We start from the raw sequence: 27,127 nt of genomic DNA, 5'->3' as shown, positions 1-27,127 counted from the left end.
TCTGCTGGGCAAGGTGTCATGCCCTCCCAAATATTCCCAATTTTCTTGCATTTTTTTTCAGTTTACATGAATGGGGGAAGAAAATAGTAAAAATAGTATTCAGCAATTCAAAGATTTTTGAGTGGAATAGCTGACTTCCATTTCCTATGGGAATATTTTTGGGTGCTGGAATTGCTCTCAATCTACAAACCATGTTTTTACTCCATTTTTCTACTTTACTAATCAATTGTGACAGGTGTCATCCAAGCTCTGCAGCTGAGGCTGTCCTTATGTTAAAAACAGATGCATGGTAAGCAGCCTCTATTGATGAAATAGAAGAGCTATGCATGGGCATTTTTCCTTATTGATTTTCTCGTATATGATCTTGGTTGATTACTGAGAGCCATTCCCTACGTAAATGTAAGCACTCATTATGATCATATTTCCCATTGATTTTCACCTACAAGCATGATCAGTTATTTGTTCAGTTTGAGCTCAAAAGAAATGTAAATTTTATGATTGTATACACACAAACACACACACACACACACACACACACACACACACACTCAATATGTTGAGAAACATATGCCCATAAAAATGAGCTCCCCTATAATATAGACATGAGTATGTGTGTATGAGTTGAGAAAGAACAAGGCACATCATTGCCGTACTTCAAATTGTGGTTATACCAATTCCTACCAAAATAAGGATCTCTAAGATACTGAGATCTAAGTAAGTTAATATTTTTTTTTCAGTTTCACTAAGCAGTGAGAAAATTGACAGTATCTATGTTATTAACATAGATACTTACATAGATATTATTAACATAGATGCCTTAACAGGGGGAAAAAAACAGACTCAAAATACATATGTATGAGCCCACTTATATAAAATTCTAGAAAATGCAAACTAATCCATAATGACAGAAAGCACATCACAGGCTGCCAAGAAGTACAGGTGGCAGGAAACAGGAATGGACTGCAAAGGTCACCAGGAAACTTTTGGGGCTGATGAATATATTCTGCCTCTTGACTATATTGCTAGTTTTGGGGGAATTATACATATGTCAAAACTTACCAAAATTGTATAATTCTCATGGATTCAGTTTGCTGAACACAAATCACACCTCAATAGAGCTGTTTGAAATTTGATATCTGTGTCTCAGTATTTAAATATTTGGAAAAATTACCTAAGATTCACATGTCTCTAATACTATTAAATGATTTGCCATCATAACCAAAACATCTTATTGCTCAGAATATACAGAATATACTCATATAAGGAAATGAATTTATAATATTCATGTCATATGCTGAATGTTTAAGCTGAAAAGGCTCATTCCAAAGATAATTGAGGTTTTACTATTAGACTCGATAATTTCTATTCCTCTAAAAAAAGGAAAGCAATAACTGACCTCTTAAAAGTTTGGCATATTTACCACAGGTTGCTGTATTAGTTTTATTTTGCTGCCTAACAAATTAACACAACACAAATTTTTCATCTCTTATGGGTTAGGAGTCCAGGCATAGTGTGCAGAGTTCTCTGCTTCAAGACCTAACCTGGATCCCATGCAGGTGAGGGTGAGATGTCTCATCAAAGGTGTGACAGTTCCAACTGTGGGCAGGATTCATCTACGTATGGCTGTGGGTCTGAAGTTACTTACTGGCTCTTAACCCAGAGCTTCCTGCCATGCACATTATTCCATAGGAAGTTCCCAACATGGCCGCTCACTTCTTCAAGTCCAGCAGGAGAATATTATTTTTACAATGCTGTGAATACAAATCAGGGCCTTGCGTAAGCTAATCAAGTTCGGTACCACTGAGCTACAGTATCCCCAGCCAAGAATCTCTTCTTTAAGAAGCCACAGTTATATAAGATTTTACTTAATCACAAGAGTGGCTACCCCACTGCCTTTGCATATAATGTCATCCAATCAAGAAGTGCCTGTTTTATCAACTTTGCCATATTCTATTAACCACGGGTCCAATTGCACTTAGAGTTACCTTAGGTTACCTGAGGTCACCTGGCCACTTTAGGGAATATCCAGCACAGTCATTTCTTAGGGTACCTGGGCAATACATTATTCTCTAATATAGTTAAAAAAACTGCCAGGCATAGTAATGCATGCTTCCAATCACAGTACATAGGAGGCTGAGACATGAGGATCGCAGGTTCACAACCAGTCTCAGCTACTTATTCAGGTCCTCCACAACTTAGTGAGATCTAGTTTCAAAATAAAGAATAAAAGGTAGGGCTTGGGGTAGAGCTCAGGGGTAGAATACCCCAGGTCAATCTCCAGTACTGAAAACATATGTATATAAGATATTCATATATATAAAAATATATATAATGATATTAAAGTACTTTAATATGCATGTATCTAAGAAAATATTAAAAGCAGAATGTGATTCAATTTTAGATTGATAGAATTTTAGTATTATTAGGATTTAATTTCTGTTGGTTTGGTTTTTAGACAGGACCCCATGTTCATACCTATTATGCACTATCCATGAAGGAGTTAATGTATCTCTGTCTACAGTTGTCACTTTCAGTCTTCCTCATCAGTGGAAAAAGACCTATAATTTGCAAAATGAATCCATATTCTTGAACAGCGACTGAATGAGAAAATGGAGTATTTTAATAATTAGCTATTCAAATTATCTCATGGTTGCCTACTGTTCATAAAATCAAAAACATAATATAAAATAACATAGATCATAATATTAGTTACAGATGTCAGCTTCCTCCTTTTTTCTGAAGAAAAGGTGTTAATGAATTACTCTAGACTGATTTCTGACATAATTGCCAGGATTGTACAATATATCATTCTACATTTGTGCCAGCAAATTAGCGTCAGTGATTCATACAGTGGTAGCTATCTTAATTTTCTCACGTACTAAATACATGTTGTTTCAGTTTTCAAAATAACAGGTGGCTCTATACCTTCTAGACCAAAGAGAATTTACAATTCTGCCATTGAATTAGTGAATATTTCAAAGATGACACTAACGATTGCAGCAAAATAAGGCTGAGACTCCGACAAACTCCTAAATACTGCAAATGCATCAATAATTTGAACCCGAGGAATATGGCTTTTAATAATTCTAGCTCTTATTTCTGTCTAGTGTACTTTTTCATGACAGCTATACAACACTCAGCACTTAATATTCATTTTTCGATGGCAGAAAGACAGCTACAGATGGTGATAGTAGACGTTGTTTGCAGTATTCTGGGTGCTTGTATGCACTATATACAGCCTCATTTCACCAAGATCTCAGGTTTGCAGATCTTCTTTGACACTTTTTCATCTTGGGTGCATTTCCGAACTATCGCAAACCTCCCCTAATGCAAATTACAATAGAACCAACTTAATGTGCACTGGTTGATCTGTATGATACCTGATATACAGTGATCACTCCAAAACCAGTGGTGATACAATCCCTCAAGGATGGCCAATATTTGTGTCTTTTTCCAGCCCAAAATGATCCTGTATGGTTTGTATTTTTATTGTATTTGTTTTGTTTCAGTACTGGGGATTGCTCTACTTCAGAGCTACACCTCTAGATATTTTTATTTTTTAGTTTAAACACTGGGTCTCGGTCTTGCTAAGTTGCTGAGGATGGTCTTGAATCTACGATCTTTCTGTCTCAGTCTCTCAAGTACAAGGATTACAGGCATGAGCCAGCACACCTGGCTGATTTGTACTTTGTTTTAAGGAAGCATTTAGTCTAAAATGACAGACCATAATTTATATGTATAAAAGGTTTCATATCTTTTTTTTCCTCTTTTTGTTCCTTGAAGAAGCTTTCTATAAATAAAAATTCTCCATTCTGGGTGAAACAGATTTGCTAAGTTTTAAAATATATATTTAAAAAACATATGTTTAAACCCAAATTAAACAAGCTTTTATCTGTGTAGCTCAGTCTCAACTTAGATTAATTTGATAGAGGCGAAAATGAATTCTTTCACAGAAATTATATTGCCATATTTTAGCATATTTCCATATGGGTAGAATTTTCATGAGCTGAAAGTGAGGAGTAGAATAAGGAATAGATGGAAGGAGGTGTTTGAGGTGGCTTTATCTTATATGTGACCCGGGACTCAACAGATCAATAATACACTAGGGTTACTAGGCAGGATTTGGTACTTTTGTGTTCATATCCCTGTCATTATATATAAAAATAATGGATTGTTTATAGTTTAAAAGCTGTGGGTCATTCATTTTGGGGGGGACAAAAAGACAGAGGTAGGGACTTATTCAGGAAAGAAAACTAACATTATCAAGAGAGAAGAATGGATTTGGTAGAAAGACTAATGTATGCGGAGGGAAAAGGAAGAAGAAAATGTCAGTGTGTGGTGATGTATGGGGTCTGAGTAATTGTTTTAAGATTAGAAAGACAAAGCCTGGGAAAAGGGAATTTTAACCAAATCTATAAAATAAAAAGAATATGAGATGTGGCTATTGATTTATTCAACAAAGTCCAGCATCATCCTACAACCTAAGGATCTACTCAAAATTCAGAAGAGATTGTTTTAGGATAACTAATAAATATATTTTATAGCAGATAATAAATTCAGGTGGAAGGTGGAACAGGTTTCTTACTGTCATTAAGGTACATTACCAGGTTTTTAATATATATTCCTAAATTTCACAATTGGTATCATGAGGGTCACTTTTTTTTTTTTTGTATTGGAGGTTGAACTCACAGGTATTCTGAAATATACCCTGGCCCTATTTTATTTTTTATTTTTAAGCAAGGTCTTTCTTGCTAAATTGCTGAATCTAGCCTCAAAGCTGTGATGCCATGATTCTCCTTTCTCAGACTCAAGTACTGGGATTACAGGCATATGGTAGTCAAATCTTTATTCAGCATGGTCCTCAATAAAGCCTCCATTACAGGAAAATCTACCCGACTCTTGACTTATTGATTTAGTAACTATAGCTTCTTTTAGATACAGTTATTTGATAGAAAAAATGACAATGAAAGGAGTGTGTGTGTGTGTGTGTATGTGTGTGTGTGTGTGTGTATGTGTGTGTGTGTGTCTAGTTAAGTATATGAGGGTCTTGGGGATTGAACCTATGGGCATTTTACCTTCAAAGTACACCCACAGCCCTTTTATTATTTTTATTTTGCAACAGGGTCTTGCTCCTTTGCGGAGAGCCTCTCTAGGTTGCTGAAGCAGGCCTTGACCTTGCAATTCTCCTGTTTCATCCTCTCAAATACTGGCATTACAGGCATGCATCACCATGCTCAGCAATTTATGTATTTTTATAGAGGTAGAATAATAAAATTATTTAAACACAAGAATCATAGAGTAAGAGAATAAGATAGCTATGAGTGGGTAGCTTTCACCCAGAGGTAAATGGGTTGTGTTTCTGAGCCAGTACACACTGAATGATAGGATGATTTAATTATAAAGGATAAATCAAAATTATTTATCATACAAGATAGCATACCTGATAATAAGGAGGGATGACCAAAAATTGGAGGAAACTTCAGTTGAAACTTTTTATTTATTTATTTTTTTAGGTTTAAACAAATTTTTATTACACAAAGGTTGTCACATAATTGGACATTTCTTTACTTTGTACACAATTATTTTTCCTCTCCACAGAAAGGCTGCTTCTGTTCCTCTCACATCTGGTGATGGCAAGCACTAAAATCCTGATTTTAGCAGAATAGTAGTAGAAATGCCTCAGTGATTTAAGTTGAAAGCAGTACATTGGTACATGGCTTTTGTACCCAGTATCAGGAATGTACAAATGTCTTTTATTCAAAAATACAAAATAAATTATCTGTAGGCATAGACAATGACAGCAGTAAACCATTATATATTGTCAACTGAAACCAGTAACTATTGATTATAGTGATTTTCTTAAACATCAACCAGCCTTTTCTTCAGTCATTTTCTCCAACTGACTTCTCTGAAGTTATTGGTGAGGAATCCTTCTTTTGAGTTTCCTGTCACAATTTATTACTAATGGCAAAGCACTATTCTAAAGATTAGAACATGCCACCTCCCTTACCACCTCCCATTCCACCCATTACGCCCATTCCAGGGTCCTTCTCTTCTTTAGGAATTTCTGTGACTACGTCTTCTGCTGTAGTTAACAGAGAAGCTACCCCAGCAGCATCCAATAAAGCTGTTCGTACAACCTTTGTGGGATCTATGATTCCTTTTTCTACCATATTCACAAAATCTCCAAGCATAGCATCATAACCAATTTCTGGAGAACGCTGCAGAATTTTCTCAACTATCAAAGATCCTTCAACACCTGCAGTCTTAGCAATGGTCATTGCAGGAATTTTGAGTGTTCTTCTAATAATGTCTATACCAATTTTTTGATCTTCATTAGCTGGAGTCAATGAGTCCAAGGCTGGAATGCAACGAAGCAGAGCGAAACCCCCACCAAAAACTATGCCTTCTTCAACTGCTGCTCTTGTAGCATTGAGGGCATCTGTAACTCTATCTTTCTTTTCATTCACTTCAACATCACTTGTGCCACCAACCTTCAGCACAGCCACTCCATCTGAGAGTTTTGCCAGCCTTTCATTCAGTTTTTCCTTTTCATATTCACTAGTTGTGATTTCTAAGTGCTCAATGATTTCCTGAATTCGTTTTTCAATTAGAGCTTTGTCACCTTTTCCTTTCAAACGCATGGCATCATCTTTGGTGACAATGACCTCTCCAACTTTACCTAAATCATGAGGCTGAACATCTTCAATATTTAGAGTCAAACCCTCTTCTCCAAATATTGCACCACCAGTAGCAATAGCCATATCTTTAAGCTGGTTCTTCCTATTGTCACCAAAACCCAGAGCTTTGACTGCCACAACCTGAAGACCAACTTTTAGCCTATTCAAAACAAGTGTACTCAGAGCTTCTCCATAAACATCTTCAGCAATTATGACCAAGGGTTTACAGTGAGCATTGGCAATTTCAAGAGCAGGCACAATGGACTGGACACTAGAAATCTTCTTTTCACTCAGTAGAACATAGGCATCCTGGAACTCACATTTCTGACCTTTTGATGTATTAATAAAGTATGGTGAAATATAGCCTCGATCAGAATTCATGCCTTCAATTATTTCTAATTCACCATTCAATGTTCTCCCATCCTTTACTGTGATGGCACCCTTTCTTCCAACCTTCTTTATTGCATCAGAAATGATGTTGCCAATTTCTTTGTCTCCATTTGCAGAAATTATAGCAACCTGCTTCAGGGGTTGTTACAGGTTTAGACTGTTTCTTAAGTTCCGTAATTACAGCATCAACAGCTAACATCACACCTCTTCTGATTTCCACTGAATTAGCACCTTTGCTAATTTTCTCAAAGCCTTCTTTGGCAATTGAGTGTGCCAGTACAGTAGCAGTGGTGGTTCCATCCCCGGCCTCTTCATTTGTGTTGTTGGCAACATCTTGAACAAGTCTAGCTCCAATAATTTTGTATTTATCCTTCAAATCAATTGACTTTGCAACAGTCACACCATCTTTTGTTACTTTGGGACTTCCCCAACTCTGTTCAATAATTACTGTTCTTCCCTTTGGCCCCATTGTAACAGCTACAGCATCGGCTAAAAGGTTTACACCTTGAAGCATTAAGGCTCAGGCATCTGCACCAAATTTGACATCTTTGGCATATGTCCGAGTGAAATGAGGAGCCAGTGCCCTGAACACTGGTCTTATCTGGCGAAGGACTGTGGGTAATGGAAGCATTTCTGCGGGGCATCGGCAGCAAGCAAGGCGAGGCAGGCCATTGGTGGCGAGTGAGGGACAGAGTGCAGGGTGCGCTCAGCAAAGAGCCCGTGTCCAGTTGAAATTTTTAGACAAATGTTCATCTCAAAGATTGTCTGGAATCAAAATTGCCATATTTAAATGACATGTTAAATAATTTGGAAGTTAATCCTAGATTTTAGTGAGCCATGATATTTTTAGGCTGGACCAGCATGAGAAATGATCTATGATATATACATTTTTAGGAGCATCGTTGTAACTTCCGGGATTTTATGGATTCTTCTATTTACTTAATTTTCTCATCTGATTCACTAGTATATATATTTACTCTTCAGTAAATTTGCATTTCATTGTCTAGATTTCCTGAAACACATTGTTATATTAATTACTTTTTCTTTTTTCTTCTCCATAGTCACAGTCCCCACCCATAATTTTGAACTGTATTTTCCTGGTTATTATTCCTTTTCATTTATTTCCATCTTTTATAATGTTTCCAGTCTTTTTTATGGAAGCACATTGAACACCAAGCCACCTAAGCTCTGCCCCTGTACTGTAAAGCAAGGGGTGTCATGATTAGCTCAGTCTATGTTCTCTGGGAATTCATCATGCAGACTTGAGTATCACCTTTAATTTTATTAGCTGCTACCTAAGTTGAAAAGTAGAATAAAGCAGGAATCTAGTTCAAATCCATTGCATGGATGGAATATAAAGTAGATACACAGCCAGATTGGTGCCAAGTGATACAAAAGCATCAGCGTGAATCGTCAAAGCTCTGGGGGGACGGTACTCCTTAGATAGATGGCTGCAATCTGAATGCTGTGTCTCCTGGGTCTGCACTTAAAAGTAGGGTGGTGTAGATCCTTTTCAACCATGTACATTAATCTTTTCACACTGGATGATGGATGTTAGCTACGACTACAGTATGAATCTTGAAACTTCACACTGCCCTTGCAGGCTTGCCTTTTATTCTTACTTTTGCTTAAAATAAAAAAAATAATGCTGATATTTATTAAGATGGTGGGATAGTCAAGACAGAAGCAGCTGCCATTTACTCTCCTATATATTTTTAAACTCTCTTTAACTCAATGGAAATTGCTTTATGGCCATGATTCACTGTGGCTTGTGTCTTTGTTATATGGAAGAAGGATATTTTTATAATTTTTGGAAACAGGAAAAATTTTAGGGACAGGAAGCACAGTACCCTTAGAGCCAACTTGCTTTTGTCTAAATGTTTGTATCTATTATGTTTTGGATCTAAAGTGTCTCCCAAACACTCACATATTAAAGACTTGGTCCCCAAGGCAGCAGAGTTCATAGGTGGGCCTTTGGGAAGTGACTGGATCATGAGGGTACTAATCTAATTTTTATAGTGGTTTTATTCCGTTGAGGAACTCATTCTGATGACATTTGTGGAGGTGGTAAAAACTGGAAGCAGTGGAGTTCAAATAGAGGAAGTACGGAGGAACACCCTGAAAGGGTACATCTTGTCCCGAGCCCCCTCATCCCTCTCTCTTTCTCCTCTTTTTCACATGCTTTCTCCCTGACTCCCCTCCTTTGTGGCTACCAAAGAGGCTTTTTTTCTATCAATCCATTTGCCATGACTTTTCTTCCTTGGAGTCAGCCAGCTATGAAATAAAACCTCTGAAACCACATACCAAATAAATCTTTTCCCTATAAGTTGTTTTTCTCAGGCATTTTGTCCTAGCAACGGGATTCTGACCAATAGAGTGTCCTGACAAAGTTCATGTCGAAACCTGCTGGTCACTGTGGTGATATTAAGAGGTGAGGCCTTTCAGAAAGGGCTTTGCCCTCCTAAATAAAATTGGTATTTTTTGCTCTCTCCCCCATGTAAAAATGCAGCCAAAGGCTCCAACTGTGAAGACATCTCAGACAGTATCTCTGCAGGTACCTTGAACCTATCCTTGTAAACCTCTAGAATTGTGAGAAACAAATTTCTTTTGAAAGATACTTTATTTATAGGAGCTTAGATTGTTCTATTTTGAGTTGCCAAGAATAATATTTACACTTAATTCACAACTACTGTTTATGATTTTATACTTTTTATTACTTAATCATCCAATCTAGATTTGGTTACAGTAGCCCAAACAGACTAAGTCACAGCTATTACTACCTGAACTAGATAGCGAAGCTGTTATCAATTTTCAAATTCTGCCCCAAATTTAGATGAACTACTTTTTATTTTATTTTTTTTTTTGGTGGTACTGGGGTTCCTGGAAGCCCTTCTACTAGCTCTGGGCTACACTCCCAGACCTATTTTTACATTTTTATTTGGAAACAGGGTCTCTTAAGCCAGCACGCGCGGCTGGCTTCGAACCTGCGCGATCCTCCTGTCTCTGCCTCCCAAGTGTGGGGCCCGGAAAGATGAACTACTTTAAAAAACACACAAAGGGAAAGAAATAGAGACAGAGGAGACAGAGACGGAAGATATTATCACTTTCTAGCGTGCCCAAACCTTAGTAGTGACTTTAGAAATAAACATTATTTGAAACCTTGAAGACATTTACCCAGATGCTAAGTGAAAAAGAATATTTCCTTGACTTAGTCCCTCTGTACTGCTAAAAAATTTACCAGAGTACTGGGTAGTTTAAAAGAACAGAAATTTATTTCCTCAGAATTCTGAGGCCTGGGAGCCCACAATAAAGGGCCTAGAGGTTTAGTTTTGAAGGGAAGCTTGCATGGGGTTGAACTCCTTTTGCTAAGTACATTATAAAGTGCTTTTTAAGGGCACCTATAACCAATCACCTTCAGGGGCCACGCCTCTTAATATTATATGTCATTGAGGATTAAGTTTCAGGACAAACTTTAAAGGGAACAAAAACATTTAAGTCCAAGCAAGTTTGCTCTCCTCATTTCAGTTCCAGGAGTCTTTTAATTTTACTCAATAAAAAACATGACATGCACCAATTCATACTTCTTTTTTCTTGATGATTATGAACACGTGAATATAGGTCAGATCTCTAAGTTGATTTAGCTATAGCAGCAACAAGACATCTAACTTCTAATTGATTCATTTTTGATAGTACATGAATACCAGTATCCTTTATTTTAGAATTTCACAGCCCTAAGTTATATTTTGAATTATTCAATAAATTTACCAAACCACAATTCAAATTGATAAAAGTACAAAGTCAGAACATAGAGAAAGAAATAGAGGAGACAGAGACAGAGATGGAAGGTATTGTCGATTCCTAGCATGTCTAAGCCTTAGTGGTAACATTAGAGATTAACCTATCTGAAACCTCAAATACATTTACCCAGCTACCAAGTGAAATAGTAAATAACAGGTAAATAAGACATTTTATTATTTTTAAATCATTAAACCCCAAATACATTTACCCAGCTAATAACTGAGATAGTAAATAAAGGTAAATAATACATTTAGTGATTTTTAAGTCAAACAAGATTTTTGAAAGATACTTTATCTATAGGAGCTGATATTGTTCTATTTTGAATTGGCAGGGATAATACTTACATTTTATTCATTGCCAATGTTTATGATTATATACTTTTTATTACTTAATCACTCTGAAAGCTACTCTATTCTAATAGTTTGCCTCCTTTGTGGACTTGAAGTCTGAGTGGGAGGAGAGTGCACTTTTTTGTAGTTTATGGGGTTACCATCATTTTCTTAACTGCAATAGGAAGAGGATGAGCTTACATGTGTGCTCATTCAACTGTGGCTGCAAATACTACCTGCTCAGAATGAATTTCCAAGAAAATGGATGAATAAAGCCAGTCATGGTTTGTCTCTGTCTCTGTCTTTCTTGCTATTTGTTTCTCCTTTTCTCTAGTATATATTTTATTTGAAGGACAAACCACCAAAGGACCAAGAATGGAAAGATGTATGCTTCCTATACATTCTGTGCCATCTGTTGTTTAATGGTGGCTCTATAGCAATGACATAAAGCTCTACTTATTTTAATTGCAGTGAGTAATAATTTATCTTAGTTTTATACCTCTTCTATTCCCTTTATTTTTATTTCTCTTTAATTTGCTTCAGTGGCTATAAAATTCAGGGTTGAGCAGCAAGAGGTCAATGCCAGCCGAGTACACTGTGCACAGATGCTTAATAAACCCCAGCGCCTGACCCCAGCAGGGCCCTTGGCCGACAATGACTTCCCACACCCACACTACCCTGTCCATCTGAAACTGTGCTTATCAAGCTTATTACCCTGATACTCTGATTTGCAGAAAAATTTAAACTTGCCTTTCCCAACAACAAGCATCTCCACAGTTACCCTTATATCATCCCTTTAAATTAATTATTTTAACATTTGCTTTAAATCCCATGGCAAAGTTGGACATTGGCCATTTTAGAATTCACTGAGCCATCAAAGGTGATTGGAGCATTTTTATTGAGTTATTTGTCATCCTAACACAGTAAAAGTGATTCTTAAAAGTACCTACATTACTAAAGAGAGTAGCTTAAACCTTTAGTTGTTCTTGCTTAAGTTTTATGATCTTCAGCTTACCTTTATTTGAGGTTTTTTTTTTTTATTTGAAACATCTAGTTGCTTAACAAAAATTTAAAAAATCAAAATAAGTTTACTCCTGGTCAATCTTTTTTCTTTCTTAATGACACAGCTTGTCAGCTATTTCCATTTAGTGGCGTCTCATCACCAAAGAAAAATGCATGGAAAAACATTGCTACTTAGAGCCTGGCATACTGATCTATATCAACAATGCATGTGTCTTTTAGATGTTCTTCACGGACAGAAAGAGTATTGCGTGGCATCCTGGGACAAAGCGCCAGATGGCTGGGATGAGGTGGAAGACGATAGATGTACTTGAGGGGTGGGAGGGGAGATGTCACAGCTTGTCAGTCTTTATCCCCAGAGGAAGCTCTGGTGACAGGGGAATGATGGAAATGGCACGTTTGGTGTCTCCGGGCATGAAGAAGGGTAAACAATGACTAGGAATTCAATGACATTCCCTCTCGGGAACGGGTGCCATGGAGGGGTCTGAAATTGGGTAGGAGCTCAGCTCCCCTGCGGTTGGGGAAAGATGCCAGCAAGAGACAGTGATGAGAGAGATGATTAAAGGTGGCCTCACAGAGCCTTGGATCAGGGACAGATGGAATTAGTAAGAAAAACAGAAAGAGGAGAACTGAAGTCAGCTCTTAGGGGAACACACATGTGAAATGATAAAATAAAAAAAAGAGAAACTGGAGATAGATTTTTCTCTGCAACCTGTTAAAGGAAGCAGGGAAGGATGTTGAAGGGACCACATGTTATCTTTGTGTAGAGGAAGTGCCTTTAGCCTCAGTTTACTTATCCTGTTACATTGTGTTGAAACACATCTCAGTGTCTATTAAATTTCTTAGGTCTCCAGCCTGACATCACAAACCAGGTGAGCAGAAATAGGCTCTGCTCCCTGGATCTGAAAAGATAAAAATATAATAGCAACAACCATTTATTGAATATAAATCATATGCTAGGTACTGTGAGCAATCCTTAAAATCCACTGACTATTATCATGAATAATCCTATACATTAAATATTGGGATTTTTTAACATGTAGTAAGCTCAATAAAGTTGAGAAAGGTAAACAACTTCTTAAGTCATAGTGTCAGAAGAGGGTTCCAATATTCATGCTATCTAACTGCAATTTTCTAGTCGGATTCACCTGTTTTTATATGTGATGCTCTTTTTTGATACATTTTAGAAAACCCTATTGAAAAGGCCCTTCCTTCCTTCCTTCCTTCCTTCCTTCCTTCCTTCCTTCCTTCTTTCCCTCCCTCACTTCTTCCTTCCCTTTCCTCTCTTCACCCCCTTCTCTTCTCATTTCCTTCCTTCCTGTACTAAGGATTGAACCCAGGGCCATTTAACTTCTGAGCAATACCCCCAGGCCCAGATATGAAAGCTTTTTTTTATTCTGAAGCAGAATTTAAATAATTTGCACGATGTATGGCTACATTTCTGAGCCTACCCTCAAGCCTGTGAGCCTCCTGTTTCAGCCTCCCAAGTACTGGAATTACAGGCATATATTACCATGGCTGGCTGAAAAGCTGATTTCTTAAATAAACATCTTGGAAATAATGAGATCCCTCGACTGAGATTCTTTCTCAGCTTTATTTCTTCCTAAAACAGCAGAAAGAAGGTCTGCTATGGGCAAGGAATTGCTGAAGGCAGAAGGATATAGGTCTGTGAGGGGGAAGCTCAGCAGGAAAATTACTAACCTTCCTTTTCTCTCTGGACTTTGGAAATGGGTGATACAATTCCTCTCACAGTGCTTTGCACATGGTAGTCATTCAGTGAATACTGAGGATTATGAGTGGATGCATAAAATTATTTTACCAAGTTTATATCATATACAATCCAGTTTCATTGCACTATTACTATGATAGTGAATAAACATAACAACTTAGGAAAAGATAGCCAGGCATCATGGTACATGCTTGTAATCCAGTATTGGGGAGGCTGAGACTAGAGGATCATGGTTTGCAGACAGCCTCAGCTACTTAGTGAGGGCCCCCACAACTTAGTGAGACCCTGTTTCAAATTAAAGAATAAAAAATAGGGCAGTGGGTATAGCTCAGAGGTCAAATGCCCCTGGGTTCCATCCCCAGACACACACACACACACACACACACACACACACACACACACACACACCAAAAAAAAAAGAAGATAGGAAAGGAATAGAAGTGTTTTTGTGAGAAAGTGTGTTCTAATGTCTATATAAACACATTTCTAAAGTTTTGAATAGAATTAATTTATAAGTAAGAGACAGTCATTTAATTGTTTTTTAAATGTATATATTATGTATCCTGAAAATTAGGTCCCTGCTTGCTAAAGTCAAAATTTATAGTCTACTTGGGAGATGGAAAGATCTTTGCCCATTGGTAGGCAGAATAAATATCACCCAAATGGCCATACTGCCAAAAGGGATCTACAGATTCAATGCAATTCCTATCAAAATACCAAAGACATTCTTCATGGACCTAGAAAAATCAGTCATGAATTTTATAAGGAGAAAGATAAGACCCAGAAGAGCCAAAGCAATTCTCAGTAATAATAAGCATGTAGGAGGCATTACAATCCCTGACTTCAAATTATACTACCAAGGAATAGTAGTAAAAACAGCATGGTATTGGCACAGTGACAGGCATATAGACCAATGGAATAGAATAGAAGATTCAGAAACAAACCCACACATTGTTAGTCAACTGATCTTTGACAAAGGGGCCAAACTCATATGCTGGAGAAAAGAGCCTTTTCAACAAATGGTGCTAGGAGAACTGGCTGTCCATTTGTAGAAAGATGGAACTAAATCCTTACCTCTCACCATGCACAGGAATAAACTCAAGATGAATCAAAGACTTAGAAATTAGACCAGAGACTGTGAAGTTATTAGAGGAGGGCATAGGCTCAACACTACAACATAGAGGCACAGGCAGTAACTTTCTCAACAAGACCTCCAAAGCCCAGGAAATTAAAGCAGAATTTAGCAAGTGAGATGGCATCAAACTGAAAAGTTTCTGCTCATCAAAGGAAACCACCAAGAACCTAAAGAGAAAGCTTGCAGAATGGGAGAAGATCTTTACCAGCCACCACTCTGAAGAGGGCTAATTTCCAGAATATACAAAGAGCTCAAAAGACTCTACACTAGCAAAACAAATAACCCAATCAAGAAATGGGCAACTGAATTAAATAGACACTTCACAAAAGAAGAGGCACAGATGCCCAATAGATACATAAAAAGATGTTCAACATCATTAGCCATCAGGAAGATGTAAATCAAAACTACGCTGAGATTTCATCTAAACCCAATCAGAGTGACAAGCATAAAGAAGTCAAATAACAACAAATGTTGGTAAGGATGTGATGAAATAGGAACTCTTTTATACTGTTGGTGGGGGTTCATACTAGTTCAACCACTATGGAGATCCATGTGGAGATTCCTTAGAAAACAGGGAATGGATTCATCAGATTATCCAGCTCTATAACTCCTGAGAATCTTTTCAAAGAGATTGAAATCAGAGAACTACAGTAACATATGCATACCCATGTTTATAGTAGCAGCACAATTTGTAATAGCCAGAATATGGAACCAATCTAGGTCTCCATCAACAGATGAACAGATTGCAAAATTATGGGAAATACACACAATGGAATTCTACTCAGCTATAAAGAAGAACAAAATCATATTATTTGCAAGAAAATTGAAAGACTTAGAGAACATTATGTTGAGCGAGATCAGCTGAGCACTGAAAGAGAAGGAACATATGTTTTTTTCTAATATTCCCAAACTAGGGAATATTAGGGATACTAGAGGGACTCTAGATAATGGAGGGGAAACCTCAGCAAAGCTGGCATGGAAGGATAGGAGAGTAAGCAGGCTGAGGCTGATTAATGGAGGAGCTACATCCAAATATGTGTAAAAGTATGAACGTAGCATGGTCAACCTGGACACTCATTGTTGGAATGGGAGCAAGGGAAAGCGGGGAAGGGCACCAAGCACTGTTGGAATGTATGCCATTTTCAATATGATCACATAATTATAAAAAAAAATTCATAGGCTAAACATAGTTTTTCAAAAAATAAGGTTGTGGAGGAAAGGGGAGTCTTTATACAGTGTTGGTAGGAATGTAAATTATTACAGCCATAATAAAGGACATTATGAAGATTCCTCAAAAAAACTAAAAATGGAACCACTAAATGATCTAACTATCTTATTACTGGGTACTTATCCAGAGAAAAGGAAACTGGTTTATTGAAAAGATATCTGTATTTCCATGTTTATTATAGTGCTTTTCCCAATAACTAAGATATGGGATCAACTGAGATATGTGTTGACAAACACATAGATAAAGCAAATGTGTGTGTGTATGTGTGAGTGTGTATATACACACAAAGTTGAACATTGTTCAACCATAAACATAATGAAACTAATAATAGTGTTATTTATAGCAAGATGAACAAAATTGGAGTATATTATATTACCCGAAAAAGCCAGGCAAAGAAAGACAAATACCATATGCTCTTGCAAAAATATAGGAACTTAAGTTGATATAGAAGTAGAACAGAGTTCACTAGAGTGAGAGGCGAGAGAAGGGAGACAGAGGGAATGTGGATGAAGAACCACCAAAATAGAGTTACATAGGAGGCATAAATTCTAGCATTCTGCCTCATAGTAGGGTTACTATCATTCACCACAATTTATTATATTTTTAAAGTACTAAAAGAGATAAGTTTTTTTGAAGATTTAAATAATTTTATTAGAAAGATAGAAATACAGAAAATAGAAATACAGCCCCCATGCCAAAATGGCATGGGCGGGTGACTCGAAATGAATACATCCTAAAAGAGATAAGTTTGAAGGCTCCTAACTGAAAAAAGGATGCATGTTTAAGGAAATGAAGTTAATTAACATGATTTCATCACCATGCATTGTATATATCTATCAAATTATCACACTATATCTCCTAAATATTTAAAATCATTTTATGTCAATAAAAATAAAAATAAAATAAACTAATCTTGACTCAGTTATAGTAAAAATTTGATGATTTAATAAATGTGGGTTACTCATTTTTAGTATTAGTTCAATAAATTACTTTATGGGAAAATTAAGATTAACTGAGATATTGTAGAGTATATTAATTTTCATCTTGATTTATTTTCAATCACTATTTAAAAAATTTTACATTTCTTAGTTTTACTAAAGTTCCTGATACATTGATTCAATAGAAATAATTCTTTAAATTTGAAAATAATGTGAAACATTACTCTTTTATTTTTATTTTTTATTTTTTAATTTTTGGTTTTGGTACTGGGTATCAAACCCAGGGCCATTCCACCTTCAGGTTACATCTCAGCCTGATTTTATTTCTTATTTGGAAATAGGGTGTCACTAAGTTGCTAAAAGTCACATTAAGTTGCTGAAGTTGGCTTCAAATTTAAAATCCTCCTGTTTCAGCTTCCTAAATATTGGGATTATAGCTGTTCAACATTTTGCCCAGTAACTCTTTTTATTTAATTAATTAATTTATTTATTTATTTATTTATTTATTTATTTTTGTAGTCCTGGGGATGTATCTCAGGGCATTCTACCTCTGAGCTCCAACCCCCCCTCCCCCCACTCAGCCCTATGTTGTCTATTCTTTATTTCAAAATAAGGTCTCACTAGGTTGCAGAGGGCCTTACTAAGTAACTGAGGCTGTCCAAAGACCGCAATCTTCCTGTCTCAGCTTCCTGAGTACTGGGATTACAAGAGTGTGCCTACACCCCTCTCTTTTATTTTAATAAATTTTTAGGCTAGGAAATGTAGCTAATTAAGCATCTGATTTGGTGGCTAGTTTTTTAGTATTTAAGTTAGTAGCATAAAGAATGGCGTAGGGAAAGAAGTCACTTACTTAGCTTGTTTGACATTTAGTGCAAATTAAATATTTTTGTTTTTATGATTACATCTTATTCATATAGCTTGAGTAGAATGAAAGTGGTATACTATTAAGTAGTTGAGAGAAAAATGTCTGAAAAACCTGTACTGATATGTAAGCAAACATTTTCTGTCATTTAGAAAAATTTTGGTTTTATAGAAAAATTAACCTCATAGCATAATTGTTAACAAGGATATTGCATGGGACATAATAAAATGTTACATTTTGTTGTTTAAAAATATTGTTCCTTCTTCAAATTTGCATTTACTTTGGAAATCATCTTTTTTTCCTGGAAATAGTTGTGGTAATTTTTTTTTAAATGTGCTTTAAAAAAAAAAAACTATGCTGTTATAGTGTGGCAAATTCACCTCCTCTTCTCCATGACAACAGATAAAGAAGCTGTAACCATGACAACAGTAATGGGCCAGAGAGATTAGGGCCAGAATGGAGATTAGTCCCCCAAGAGCAAAGAAAAGCTGTCCTGATTGGTTTTTTATTGAGTCTTTATTTGAAGACAAGTTACTGTTGAGAGAAAGCATGGAGGATTAGTAAGAACAAAATTAATTCCCTTATATAAAGTAGAAAAACCATTCTTTTGTTAAAATGTGTCACTCCCTTTTTGTATGTCCAGTTTAGACTGAAGTAAAGAGTCTGTGATTGATTCTATTCTAAGTGTTATCCGAGCCATCTGAGTCTAGACCAGTTTGTGAGGAGCTCTTCCCAGAATCCTTGAGAGGAGCTTGTGTGTGGACAGACTCCCTGGTTTTCCTCCCCCACAGACCCTGCAGGGGTGGAGATAGAAACTCATTGTGTTTTGTTGGTGGTGGTATGGGGGATTGAACCTCTGTGTAGTCTAACTGTGAGCTGCACCCCAATTTTATTTTCTCTTTTGAAACAGGGTCTTGCTAAGTTCTGAGGGTCTTACTAGCTTGCTGAGGTCAACCTTGAACCTGTGCTCTTCTTGGCTCAGCCTCCCAAGCACTGGGATAACAGGATGAGCTACTGCATCCAGTGCCAACTTATTTTGGATGATGATATCATATATAAGTGATACATTGGGGGGGCAAAGTGATTTGATAGCTGCTCTCCTGTTCTTTTTTTTTTTTTTTTTTTTTTTGCGGGTCCGGGGATGGAACCCAGGGGCATTCGACCTCTGAGCTACAGCCCCTGCCCTATTTTTTATTCTTTATTTTGAAACTGGGCCTCACTGAGTTGCAGAGGGCCTCACTAAGCAGCTGAGGCTGTCCGAGACCCGCGATCCTCTGGGTCTCACCCTCCAGAATGCTGGGATTACAAATGTGCGCCACCACGCCCGGCTCTCCTCTTCTTTTAAAATTTATTTTCTAAGTTCTTCTTAAACACTCTCATAAAGGTTTCTCCAAGTCATCATTAATCACTGTTATGAAAAAAAAGTGTTACTAAAGATGTCTAGTAAAAATCTCACTTGATTTAAGTTGAAAATTTATATAGGTATTACTTTTCAAGTAAATGACTATCGGTGATTTTAGATTAGTACACTGATAAAGCAGGCATTCATTTTATTTCAAGTGATAAATGTGTACAAATGAGAATGTTTGGCCAAATAATCATGACTAATTTTTATCTCTAATTTTTAAATTTTTAAAATTTATCTAATTTTTATAAAATGGACCACTTATGAGAGTGCCACACCTTGGCCAGTGTGAGACATTAAGGAATAAAGGTGGTCTATTATTAGTGAGCTCAAGTATTTTTCATTTTATTGACTTTTACACATTCTTCTTATAATATTAACCATTTTCTGTTATATACTTTCTACATACTTTGGGTCCTTCTTTCCTAAGTGAAAAGCTCCTAAACTAAGACAAGAGGGAAAGTAGGAGAGGTACTGAAATGAGCTTGTTGAAGACTGGGAACTGTTGGAGTGCAGACCGTAGGAGCTGTAAGCATATGAAAAGAGCAGGTTACTGTAAGCAAAAAAATCAGGGACCTCCAGGTGTGCTCCACAAGGATGGTGACTCATCTGTCATTCACCATTGTCTTCCACACCTAGTGCTAGGCTTGGCAGGTATGAGACAAGTATTGGCTGAATTTGTGGAGCTAATGACTATTATTTGCAGTAAATACCAGCAGGCTCTGTCCAAAGGCATTTTTCCCTGGTCACAGGAACACATTTTTCTATTGTACAAAATGATCAGTTTCTCCAGATCCACTCTCAGCTAAGGGCAGTGAAGAAGCAGGTGGATAAGTAGCCCAACTTGTTCCCCTCTGAGATGCATTACTCCCAGGCATGTCCCTACAGGGACTCCCAGAGTCCCCAGTGGGATCGTCCTTCAATTCCCACAGCGATAACCATCTAGATAGTTTATTCTTTATAGGATTCTCTTTTTGTCCTCTTTTACTTCTTTAATTTCAATGGTGTTCCTGGCAGATCACTTTCTAAATAAATTGTTTGTAAGGAAGTTTTTTTTTGTTTGTTTGATTTTAGTTGTGCTAGAGATGGAGCCCAGGGATGTTTGACCTATTAGCTACACCCCTAGTCCCATTTTATTTTTATCTTAAAACAGGTTTTCTCTAAGTTGCTGGGAGTCTCACTATCTTGCTGAGGCTGGCCTTGAACCTGTGGTCCTCCCATCTTAGCATTTCAAATACTGAGATGACACGTGTGTGTCACTGCATCTGGTTACATAAGTTCTTTTCTGAAGCTCGGTTTATGTAAAAAGGCAAATCAAGACAAATGATCAGCAAGAGCCAGGCCAGCAAACCAATTAAGTAATTTGGAGTTAACATTTGGAATAAAGAGAAGATTCTAAATATAAATAAAGAGTAGAGTGATATGTCCACTTGTGAATTTGTGTAAGCTTATTCTGGATATATACAGAGAACATATTTGAGGAAGGTGAATTTAAGGAAAGCAGAGTTATGGAGAGTCACCTGTATTTTTTGGTGAGAGGGAGGGATGGTGAGGATATAGGTGTGGCTGTGGGTGCAGCACCAACAGGTGTGAGAGCTGTCCAGAGGAGAAGTCCTAAGATGTGGGAAGTGAGGAAGAGTCAGGGGAGAAGATGTATTTTGGCTTTGGGGATGATACACTTTAGCTGACCTTGGAGGCACAGCTAAAAGCATAGCCCAAGAGGAGTGCAGACCGAAGAGAGGAAGATGGTAACTTCACTCCTGTGCCCTGACTTGAACCACAGAGATGAATGTATTTTTTTTTTTTGTCATGAAGCTTAGTATTAGCCATGATTTTGAGAAATTCTCCATATCCAGACATCAGTCTTCTTGCCCTCTCATCACTATTCTGCTGTAAAACACTGACTAACTCACTGTCAGTCTTCTATTTATTTCAAATACTGTGCTGATCAGAGAAGTACAGAGAAATTTTATCTACAAAGAAGTAGTCAAAAAATCTATGGTGCCAGAAATAACCTTAAAAGCTTTCTGCCATTAAAAAATCTCTCTCTCACCAGGCGTGATGGTGCACGCTTGTAATCCCAGCATTCTGGAGGCAGAGATTGGAGGATTGCAGTTTGTGAACAGCCTTAGCTACGTAGGGCGGCCCTTCGTGATTCAGTGAGACCCCATTTCAAAAATAAAAAGACTAAAAAATAGGGTGGGGGTGTAGCTTGGAGTTACAGTGCCCTGAGTTCCATCTCCTGTACTGCAAAAAAATAAAAAAACCTCCTCTCTCTCACTCTCTCTCTGTCTCTCTGTCTCTCTCCCCACTCTTTCCTCTGTCCTCTCTCTTTTTAACTGTCAAGAATTGTAAACTGATAATGTTTCTGGAACCATAGGAAAATTAAATGTTTCATTCTACTATACACAAGAAGGATTTTCTAGCTATTAAGAGTTGAGTCCATAGCAGGAATACCAACTCAGCCAGCCTCTATATAAGTCAATGCAAGAATGAAGAATGATGGTGATATACAGTAGAGAAGATGGTCTGCCAAAGTCAGTTTGGAGATTATTTGTAGGCAAATATATGTTTGTAGTTTGGGGCTAGAAATCACCTTTCAAGATAAAACATACTTTACTTAGATTTGGTGGAGTAGAACAAACAAGAAGAAAGAAAACAGAACTGTCCAGCAGAGAGAAATTATGAATTCATACACACACACACACACACACACACACACACACACACACACACACACACACTCTCTCTCTCTCTCTCTCTCTCTCTCTCTCTCTCTCTCTCTCTCTCTCACCATAAGAAATAGAAGAATTATTTTACAGATGATAAATTCCTCAGCTATTTGAAAAGCCAGTTTCCAGCTGTGGATGATTCAGAGTAATTCCTATAAATAATTCTTCTTCAATTCTACTATAAATACAGTGAGTCTCTTTAAGTGGAGAGCCATTGTGTAAATTTATGTCTTTAAGCGTTTTCTTGTCTGTCTTCTGCCTTACTAGCAGTCCATGATAAAAATAAAAAAAAAATACTTCTACTTTTTTTAGTTTCCATCAACTGAAAACATCTTATTAATATTATGATATTAGTATTATTAACTGTATTGATGTATGGAGTACAACATGATGGTTTAAATATATATGTACTGTACATTATTGGGTAAAGCTAATTAACATACCCAGCACCTCACTACACATCATTATTACAGTGAGGCATTTTAAATTTACTCTCTTCCTCTTTTGAAATATATATTATTATTGACTGTATTCATTCTTCTGTACCTATTTCTTTTAAGCCAAAACCTATTTCTTTTAAGCCAAGAAAAGAAAGACAAATTCAGTATGATCTCACATGTGTGTGGAATCCAATAAAATTCAGCTCATAGGAGTAGAGAGTAGAGTGATAGTTGTCAGGCTGGGAATAGTTGATCATATAGTACAAAGTTTCAGATAGAACATCAAATTTAATTTGTTGCTTTTAATTTTCTGTTGTCTTAAGGTACATAAATAAGGTTCTTCAAATCGTATCAAAACAGTATAATCAGACTCTGAGTGGAATATGATTTTCTAATAGCTATCTGATTATGGGAGCCATTTATACATACATACATGTAACTCTGTGGTTATGTTATGAGACATGGGGCTCTTCTTTGATTTAACTTCCAAATTACAACTTTGCTAAAGTCTAGGTCATCTTAGGTACACTGACTTGGTCTGTTACTTTTCTGCTCTAAAGCACTTTTTTAAAAAATATAAAATCAGTTCTGGGCATGGTGGCGCACACTTGTAATCCCCGCACTTGGGAGGTAGAGACAGGAGGACTGTGGAGGTTTGAAGCCAGCCATGCTGGCTTAAGAGACCCTGTTTCCAAATAAAAATATATATTAATAACAATAGGTCTGAGAGTGTAGCCCAGAGGTATAAGGGTTTCCAGGAACCCCAGTACCACCAAAAAAAAAAAAAAATATATATATATATATATATATATATATATGTATATATATATATATATATCAGTAATCACATCATTAATTTATTTTTCCTTAAATATAAGAAAAAGAGGAATCATAGTGTTTTCTTTGTCAGAAATTAGATAACTTTATTGTTTATTAAAACTATGCAATCACATTTTGTCTAAAATAAAAAAAGAATGTTTATAATTTCTATGAGATTATGGCCTATTTTTGCTGTTCTTTAAACTCTTGAAAAAAACTAATAGTGAAGTATGGCAAAAAAAAAAAAAGTCACTGTAAACCCCCCCAGAAACAAAACACAAAAAGAAATAAAATAAAATTTATTAATTTACATTAATTTGTTAAAATTTATTAACTTATGTTCATTTATTAACTTATGTTAAACTTATGTTTGGTATTATGAGACCTGGTTTTTTTTTTTAATTTTGAGTAGGGATACATGCATTTGTTTATGTGTTGGCTCCTTCATTCATTCATTTACTTGAGCCAGGCCACATTTTAGAAAGGGTCTACAGTGATCTTCGTTACCTAAAGTAATTTTGTAGTGCATGTATATTACTGATATCCCTCTTATCCAAGCTAATTTTTTTATCACATGATGTTCTCTAGACTGAGAAGCATAATCTTTAGAGGATATTGAATCATCTGCACACTTTTAAAGTGAAGTCCTTTTGAAACTCTTTTGCTTCTAAAAAATTCATGTTACTCAATTTCTCTCCCTGGTTTTTGCCTAAAGAGATAATTTTTTTTTTTTTACAGTCATGGATCCCATAAATAATGACAGTTGGACGAACACACACCAAATCACTTATGTCACTAATTAGCCATGACTTTAAAACCCCAAGAATTCAGATGTATCTAGATGCCATTTAGTTTGTTCTTTCCGTTGTTCTTTTGACCTTCCTTTAGGACTGTGTGACATTTGATGGTAACTGGACTCTGCTTGCTGATAGGTCGGCTTTGTCTTTCTTAATTCCCACTGCTGCCTCTGACAGCCCTTGTCTTTCCTCCTCAGCAATGCCAAGCTCCAGCATCCTCCCTTCTGCTCCCAGAGATGTCCTTCCTGTCCTGGTTTCTAGTCGCTTTGTCCGTCTCAGCTGGCGTCCACCGGCAGAAGCAAAAGGAACCATTCAAACCTTCTCTGTCTTTTTCTCCAGAGAGGGTGACAACAGGTAGGTCCTGCCAATGAAACCTAGACTAATCCACTGTCCTTGTAAATGTTCAAGTGAGCTATTGACCATAGGAGACCTTGAGTAGGGACTTTTAGGACTATATAAACCTCTATTCTTTCTTTTGTCATTACTAAAAGAAAATGTGTGGTTAGTAAAAAGCAGAGTTTTTGCAGAATCAATTTGTCATTTATATATAACTTCCCTAAAAATGCAAAAAACTGAATAAAGGATTTCAACTTTTTATGTTCTTGACTTTCAGTGTGATAAATAAAAAAGCCAGGCAGGGTGGTGCACCCCTCTAATTTCAGTACTTAGGAAGCTGAGACAGGAGGATCATAGGTTAGATGCCAGCCTCAGAGACTTACCAAAGCCCTCAGAAACTTAATAAGACCCTGTTTTAAAACAATGCAAGCCTGGCGTGGTGGCACATGCTTGTAATCCCAGCATTTGGGAGGCTGAAACAGGAGGATTGAAGTTCATGGACAGCCTCAACTACTTAGTGAGGCCCTTTGCAACTTAGACCCTGTTTCAAAAGAAAGTATAAAAACATAGGGCTGAGGTATAGCTCAGAGGTAGACTGCCCCTGGGTTCCATCCCCAGTACTGAAAAAAAAAAAATGCAGGGCTGAGGGCATGGCTCAGAGGTAGAACTCCTCTGTTTAATTCTTAATACAACTAAAAATGAAATACAGAAAGAAAAGATAAAAATAATTGTGCTATGCACTGGTAGAACAGAGTATAAAAGAACCACAGTGGTTAGTTTGTAATCCCAGATCTGTCATTGACATCATACAATATAAAGAACACAATGATTTATCTGAGTCTCATACTCTTTAAAAAGGAACAAATAATTATACTCACTATTCAAGGTTTTAATAAAGTGTTTCATGCATACAGTGCTCCTTAGGAACGCCTCAGGATACAAGAGGGTCAGTATAATTTGTAATTGTCCGAGTAGTCATTAGCTAAAAATGCTGTATCATGATGATTTGGTGGTACAGTACAACTCTACTCACACTAGGTTTCAAAATGCTTTTCTTTCTAGTTGGCAGCAACAGTCAAAAAACCTATCTTTTTAAAGTTTCTATTTCATTTGCAAATTGACCTGACTTTAAGTTGCAAGGAAAGACATAGATATATTCACACAGCTTAATGCTTACTACATTCATGTATAACCATGAAGTGACAAGAATTTGATTTAGTCTTCTTTCTGTGAATATTTACTATAGAACCTTATTCTGTCTCATAAGTTCTTTGGACCTTAGTGTGTGTAGTTATGCAAACTGGAGGTAATAATTCTTACTCAATCATTTTTCATGTATATGCATGGTTTTCCCAAAGGCACCTTAAATTCAGCATGCCCAAAACCATATTTAGCATGCCCCAAACCATATTTAGCATGCCCCAAACCATACTCACTGTCTTCTCCTTAAATATATTTTCCTTATTTTTAGGTTTATGTTAATACCTTCTGTCCACTTAACCAAGTAAAAAGCCCAAGTCTTAATTTACTCCTCCTCCCTGCCTCTCAATGCTACCATTCATCATGGCTCCTCAAGACTTCCTGGGCTCAGCACCGCTGTGTCTCTTGTATTTTCTCACTTCCTTCATCACTCACCTGATCTCTGAAATATCTCTGCACCTTCTCATCAATAAATCTTCTACACTGTCTGTAGTTATCTTTGTGAAATAGTTTGGATCACTCACACTAACTGCTCAAAGTGTAAATGTTCTTATATTTAATTATTATGAAATTTCTATATAAACACATGCACATAAATACTTCCAATGTCCCTTGAGTGTAAGTCTAGCCCCAGCCTACGAATATAGGTAGAAGCGTGGTTCCTTTTGCCTATCATGGTTAAAAATTTGTCACTCCAATTCCAATGGGTGGATTAGAAAATGGCCTTACCATTTATCAGATTGTGACTTTTCTTTACTTAGTCATGTATGAATAGAATGATGAATAGAAATAGAATGGGAAGAAAGACAAATTCTACCTCTCAGGCTTGCCATGAGAACAAAATGAGAGAATCTAGATGAAGGATTCTAGACAATCAGTTCACATAACAGAAGGGCTTAGAAAGAACTGAGCTCAGAGATAATGTGCAAAAGAGGCTGAACATAAGACTCAGGGTGGGAATAAAGAAGAAGTAGAAAATGTAGAAATATTTCTGAGTGAAACACTTATTCTCATAACTGCCTCCAGTTTCCTGCCTATCATCTCATTGTATCCTTTCCCCTTCTATCCAAATCTCTCTTACCTCTCAAGCCTAACTTCTCCTCAGTGCCTCACTTCATATCCCCGTCATGACTTTTCCCCTCGTTTTTCATTGCACCTGCACCTTTACCAAGGTTCACCAGTGACCTCAGCTGCCAAATTCAGTTCGTTCCTGCCTTCACATTACTTGGTCATCAGCAAGTTTTGTCATATTTGATCACTTCTCAACTCATGACACTCATTTTTCCATC

The 27,127-nt window shown here is 36.8% G+C and overlaps 2 protein-coding genes across 2 annotated transcripts in view; one reads left to right on the top strand and one right to left on the bottom strand.

Moving 5' to 3' along the window:
* DCC (DCC netrin 1 receptor) overlaps positions 1–27,127 on the top strand; it is a gene marked incomplete at both ends in the record, with an annotated part of 1,196,613 nt that overhangs the window by 802,208 nt on the left and 367,278 nt on the right. The window contains one exon of the mRNA XM_080714768.1: positions 24,500–24,656. Coding sequence (XP_080570894.1) covers positions 24,500–24,656 — 157 coding nt within the window. The remainder of the gene's footprint in view (positions 1–24,499; positions 24,657–27,127) is intronic.
* LOC308275936 (60 kDa heat shock protein, mitochondrial-like) lies at positions 5,988–7,701 on the bottom strand (the record flags this gene model as incomplete). Its single annotated transcript, XM_080714402.1, is given in 3 exon segments — positions 5,988–7,203; positions 7,205–7,590; positions 7,594–7,701. Coding segments are annotated over 3 exon segments (1,710 nt in total).

This window comes from Muscardinus avellanarius (genome assembly GCF_963383645.1).
Source record: "Muscardinus avellanarius genome assembly, chromosome: 17".
NCBI lineage: Eukaryota > Metazoa > Chordata > Mammalia > Rodentia > Gliridae > Muscardinus > Muscardinus avellanarius.
The sequence above is the reverse complement of the archived record's forward strand: the minus strand, read 5'-3'. Positions and strand labels throughout refer to the sequence as shown.